The sequence below is a fragment of the Panthera leo genome, chromosome A1 (genome assembly GCF_018350215.1).
Source record: "Panthera leo isolate Ple1 chromosome A1, P.leo_Ple1_pat1.1, whole genome shotgun sequence".
NCBI lineage: Eukaryota > Metazoa > Chordata > Mammalia > Carnivora > Felidae > Panthera > Panthera leo.
In genome coordinates, this window is record NC_056679.1 from 196,975,337 (window position 1) to 196,981,336 (window position 6,000).

The following is a 6,000-nucleotide window of genomic DNA, read 5'->3' on the forward strand; positions in this document are numbered from 1 at the left end:
GGAGAAGCTCTGATAACAGTGGGACTGGGGGGCAGGAGGGGAGGAGGGAAAGACTTCTGGGAGGGATGGAGCAGTGGTTATTTAACCTAGACTTATTTATCCCCAAATCCACGCTTTCCCCATCTCTGCCAAGTAGCAGAATACAGTTAGAGGAGTGGAGGGCCCATAGCGGTACAGAGAGATCCAGGAGATGGGGCTTGGGAGAGGTGACGGATGAGACAAAATGGAACCATTTGTGACCCCGAAGAACAGGCTTTCTGCAGAAGGTGTGACAGGAAGGGAGAATGCAGGAAGGAGTGTGGGGGAAGGAGCAGGAGGCTGACGTACGGACTGTGTACTTGAGAAGTTTGGCTAGAAAGGGAAGGAGGAAAATGCTTAGGGAGAGAGAGAGAGAGAGAGAGAGAGAGAGAGAACGTGCGCGGGGGCTTTACTTTTTTATCCAGTTGCGTATTTCTTTTAGAAGGGTAAGAAAGGTAAGAGAAGCTGACGGTATCCAAACACAGGATTGTTTTTTCCCAACCAAAGATCAGAATGGAGTAATGATAGGCTTCTGGCAGGCGTTGGGAAGGGAGGAACTTACTTGGCAGGGTTCTCACCCATGTGAGAAGTGGGGTTTGAAACTGATATTTGAGGGAGAGGCAGAAAAAAACCTCGGCAAAAAACGGAGACGCCAAAAGCCATGGAGGCTGAGCGGGATAAGAAAGTGGAAGCAGTGACGAGGGACAGCAGAAGAAGCCTCAATGGGGAAGAGGGTAAGTTCAAATCTCATGGCCCCATATGGCCACATGTGGCCGTTGCAGAGAGTGGCTGAAATCCAAGTAGTTGTATGTGATAAATATAACAGCTAGCACTACTGACGATTTCCTAAGAGCTAGCTTTCCCGTATTACCTTTCCCCATGACGCTGCGAATGAAATAAAACTGAAGTTCAGAGAAATTAATTGATCCAATTCATACAAGACCATATAGCCAGAAAGTTCCAGTCAAAACTCAAACCCACATTTATCCATCCTCTGAACCATTCCGGTTTACTGAGTCTCTAGGCTGACCGGGGCGATGTCCACAAACATATTTGGATGGAAAATATGAATATGCTTGAGTATTTCTTTCAGAAGGGCAGTAATGGATAGAAGGAGTCAAGAATGAACTTGGATGTTGGGGAAGAGGTATGTCCGCATGGGAATTCATGGCCTTGGTGATGGAGGTTGTGTGACGAGCCAATAGGAGGAGCTACAGGTTGCTTGGCCCCTGGAAACTGTGGATAGGGAAGATGGGGCTTCCCTCACATGGCTCTCAAAGCTGGTCCAACAGAGGTACAATAGTTAGAATGGGTGCCTCTATCGTCTCCTGAACAACAACAATCTCATTTAACGAAAAGCAGAGTTTCAGATTATTTCTTGAGTTGGCCGGCAGATGAGATGGTCTCCCAAGGCATACAGGCTGCAAACGAAACTCCCATCTTGGGTTGAATTCAACTAGTTGAAAAAGCCCGAGTGGTGAAGTAGAAAGGAAAGTAATCTTGGGGAAATCGTTTGCTTCACACGAGGTGGGCGGATCAGACAGAACCTTGGACGTTAAGAAGGCATATTACAAAATCAGGAACAATGTAGACCCAAGGCTTTAAGGGGAGGATGGCTTGAGAAGACTAGAGGGTTCGCAGAAGCAAAACTGTGAAGACACAACCAGTCAGTAGGCATGAGTACATAGGATAAATAAGAGAAAATGGACAGGTTGCCATACGTATCAGTATTTTCTCAGCCACTCAGAGAGGTCAGTTGGACAGTGGTCCGGTTAGCGAAGGTCAGAGATGGATTTGCAAGAGACACGCTCCACAAAGGAGCTCCAGAATACAGAGAAGATTATGACACGGACCCTGTCTGGGAGTTGTACATGAAGCTGTCTAGCTCAGTCCTTAAAACAGAGCAGGGACTCAAAAGCTGTCATCAGAGTCAGACCAGCTAGGGGGAGGGCCAAGTGAAGCTTTATAAAGTGATTTTATTATGTGGAGTCTGGTGAGAAAAGACAGTAATCACAATAGTATTGGTTGAGTGGGTCCCACATGCGAGGCATTGTTTGAAGAACCTTCCATGCAATTAATATTTACAACAACTCCAAGAAATAGGTATTATCAGTCTCCGTATTTTTTAATCCTCATATGAAGATAAGTTAATTTGTCTTGTAGAAGGTGGTATTTACGGCCATTAGTCTTTTATTCTCTTTGTACGATATTCATGAATTGGGAAATCCTACCGAAAGGGATTTCATTATAGTCTGAGTGGTTTTTCGATCTATTCTGGCATCGTATAAATCTTGCTTTACTCATGGGAAGACACACAGCCTGTCTGAAGAGAAATCCTAATTCCCAGGTTTGTTTTCATTCCTGAGTTGGTTGACTTTGGTGCTGAGCTTTGGTACAGTAATTGCTGTTGAAGATATGAACAGCACAGCTGAGGTGTGAAGGGGCAGGAAGATATGGTGTCCAAGCCTTGCTCTAGGGCTTGGGTAGGTCACCTGCCATAGCAGAGGTAGTCAGGAGTAAGCCTAAGATCAAGACGTTGGTTCACTGGGGCACCTGGGTGGCTCAGTGAGTTAAGCGTCTGACTTTGGCTCAGGTCATGATCTCGTAGTTCACAAGTTCGAGCCCTGCATTGGGCTGTGTGCTGACGGCTCAGAGCCTGGAGCCTGCTTGGGATTCTGTGTCTTCCTCTCTCTGCCCCTTCCCCGCTCATGCGCTCACTCTCTCTCTCTCTCTCTCTCTCTCTCAAAAATAAATAAAATATTCAAAAAATTAAAAATAAAAAGATCAGGACTTTGGTTCAAACCCAGCTCTGTCCCCCACGCAGCAAGTGACCGCAAGTTAACGTCAGTGACCCAATCTTGCTCCTCTGGACTGGACTGTACCCCCCTGAAATTCATGGGCTGAAGCCCTAACCCTCCAGTGTGACTGTATTTGGAGACAGGGCCTTTAGGGAGGTATTTAAGGTTAAATGAGGTCATAAGCGTTGGGCCCTAATCTCACAGGGCTGATGTCTTTATAAGAACAGGAAGAGACACCAGAGAGCTCTCTCTCTCCACATGTGCACAGAGAAGAGGCCACGTGAGGACACAGCAAGAAGGTGGACATCTACAAACCTGTGAGAAAGGCCGCACAGGAACCGGCCTGAGTGGCACCTTGATGTTGGACTTCCAACCTCCCGAACAGTGAGAAAATACATTTGGTGTTTAAGCCATCTGGTCTATGATATTTTGTCATGGCGACCCTAGCAAACTAATACACCTGCCCAGTCTGCTTTCCGACGATGAGTTCAGTTACTGTTGTTATCAATACTGAAAGATAGTTTCCTCCCCAGCATCTTGGGCATGACATCCAACTCCCCACATGGCAGGTGTGGGGTTGAAATGAGACCTATGCTTCTTAAACCTTCCCTGATAACAGAAGTGAGGGCACACACCCACCTGGGGACAGGGGCACAACAAGAAAGTTCTGCAGGAATGATTTTTGAAGTCTCATGTTTTCATTTGGAAATGCACACAGGTTTCACATTCTAGTTCATACACAGTTTGCTTTAATTCATACAATGTTCGTAATAACTCAGCAGGGTAGACAACTTGGGATCTAGTGGTCTTTCGTGCCCCGGCCACGTGACCACCTTACTCACAGTTGGAGAAGGCCTTTGCAAGTCACAAGGAACTGTTCTGTTGTGTATTCTTTTTAAAAAATCGACCTGAGGGGCGCCTGGGTGGCTCAGTCGGTTAAGCGTCCGACTTCAGCTCAGGTCACGATCTCGCGGTCCGTGAGTTCGAGCCCCGCGTCGGGCTCTGGGCTGATGGCTCAGAGCTTGGAGCCTGCTTCCGGTTCTGTGTCTGCCTCTCTCTCTGTCCCTCCCCCGTTCATGCTCTGTCTCTCTCTGTCTCAAAAATAAATAAAACGTTAAAAAAAAATTAAAAAAAAATCGACCTTACAGTTAATCAGCGTGGGGTACGCTACCAGGTGTGTTTTGTATCTCTAGTTAACGTACTGAACCACTCTCAGCGAGCTCCTCCTGTGTGCCAGGCACTGTGTCAGCAGAGTGACCACACAGATCCACTCCCAGCCTTCCAGAAGCTTACCTTTGGGCAGCGAAGGTAGACACTAAGCATATAGTCCAAACACTAACTCTTAGAGTTAACAGCACATTGAGACAAGAGCTGTGAAGGAGAAGAAAAGTGGGCTGGGAACGCCAGCAGCATGGGAGAGAGCTCTAGAACATTCTGAGCACCACCAGAGTCCAAGGAAGTCCGGCTCCCTAGGAAGAGGGCTCTGGAGACAGCCTTCTTAAAGGAGGCGTCAGTTATTAAGCATTTTAAGCTAAGCGAATTACTGTCCCCTCGGTCTGTCTGATGAGGACACAGGACATTTCCTACAACCCGGGGTAGGCTAGATCTGGATTTTTGTACTGGGGACCAGGCGGGGTGATGTTTGACAACTTTTCCTGGGCGGGGGTGCTCTTTGCTTTAGATCTATGATGCGGGGGTGGGAATTGAGGACTGAGGGACATTAGAGGTGCTTCTCTCTGTTTTTCCTTCCTGGTTAGTGCGGGTGCTCTTTGCACACTTGTCCAGGAGTCAGTTAACAGTGAGAACTGCTTTACAAATCACAACCTCAGTCTCCAAAGAGCCAGACAGAAGCCCCATCCATTTCCTGCCTGCCCTTCCAAGCCCGAAAAGAGAAGGTGTATGCAGTGTTTTGTGCTGGGACCAGGTGGGTGGAGAGCTTGTCCGGAGCATCTTGAACTGGAAGCCACGTCCCCTAGAGCGCTGGAAATTCCTTGAGCCTGGCTTTCCCTCTCTGGGAGAGCAGGCAGCTTATCACAAAACCTGCCCGTGCGCTCATCCCTGATTCGGGCGCCCTAACTGCTTCCACACCCCTCATCACTGTTCTCCCCGACCCCCTTAGGGACTTCAGCACAGCAAACCGGCAGATGGAGGAAAGGTGTGAGATTATCGGGGAGCCAGAGGAATTTTCCATTAATAATAATAGCAACGAGAATAACAACGCTTCTCAAATTGGCACAGCCCCGGCCAGTTTAGCGAGCGCATTCACACCTGTGACCTCGCCCGCTGGCAGAGGCAGCGTTTAGGACCCTGGTGTTCTGATTCCCAGCCCTGGGCCCTGCCCACATGCCCAAGCAGGCCACTTCTTTCCAGACACGCGCCTTTTGGCCTCTTCTTAAGTAGCGTCCCCCTCAAGTGCTGCTCTTTTCTTATTTATGTCAACTTCCACAAGCCCTCACCAACCTCTGAAACTTCTACCAAACACACTCTACTCCTGCAAAAGCGTGGGAGCAAGAAGGGGCCTCGCAGACATCATCAATCCAACTTTGTCACTAGTCCAGAGAGGTAGAGGGATTGGGCTAAGGTCACACAGCTTGTCAGAGAAACCCACGCGCACACTCACACGCACGCCGGCCCCTCCTTCTCTCCACGCCCTAGGCAGCTGCAAACTTAGGTCGCCCGGGCGTCTCGCGGGGCACACGGTGGGGACTTCACGCGGCCCGGTGTTTGGGAGTGTAACCTGCCAACCCTATTTCACTCTTCCGGAGGGGCGGGGGGGGGGGGGGGAGGAGCTCGCTGTCCTCAGGAATCCCGGGGGGGGGTGGTGGTGGTGGTATTCTTTCATGAAGTTAAGACTCTGAGTGTATGAAACACACGGGAGGCGACTCAGCCCCGCGACGCGAGGGACTAATCTACACCCGGGATGCCCCGGCGGCAGGAGGCACCTGTACGCCCTGCCTCGGGCCTCCCACCCCCGGCCGCGCGCCCGCTGCGACCCCTCGTCAGCCCCCACCCCGCGCCCTCCCCGTCTTCCTCGCGGGCTCCCGGATCGCCGTTCTCCCTCCCCGCCCCGCGCGGCCGCAAGTGCGGGCGCCGCGGCTCCTCTTACCCCGGGCTCGGTCCATGGCGCCGGCCGTCCCCGGGCGCGCGGAGCAGGGCGCAGCGGCTCCGGCCGGGCTGGCGGCGG

General features: G+C 50.6%; 1 protein-coding gene across 1 annotated transcript in view; it reads right to left on the reverse strand.

Annotated features, from left to right (window-relative positions):
• Positions 1–6,000, reverse strand: part of AFAP1L1 (actin filament associated protein 1 like 1) — a 62,248-nt gene extending 56,248 nt beyond the window's left edge. Inside the window, exon 1 of the mRNA XM_042949584.1 lies at positions 5,923–6,000. Coding sequence (XP_042805518.1) covers positions 5,923–5,938 — 16 coding nt within the window. The 5' untranslated portion in view covers positions 5,939–6,000. The remainder of the gene's footprint in view (positions 1–5,922) is intronic.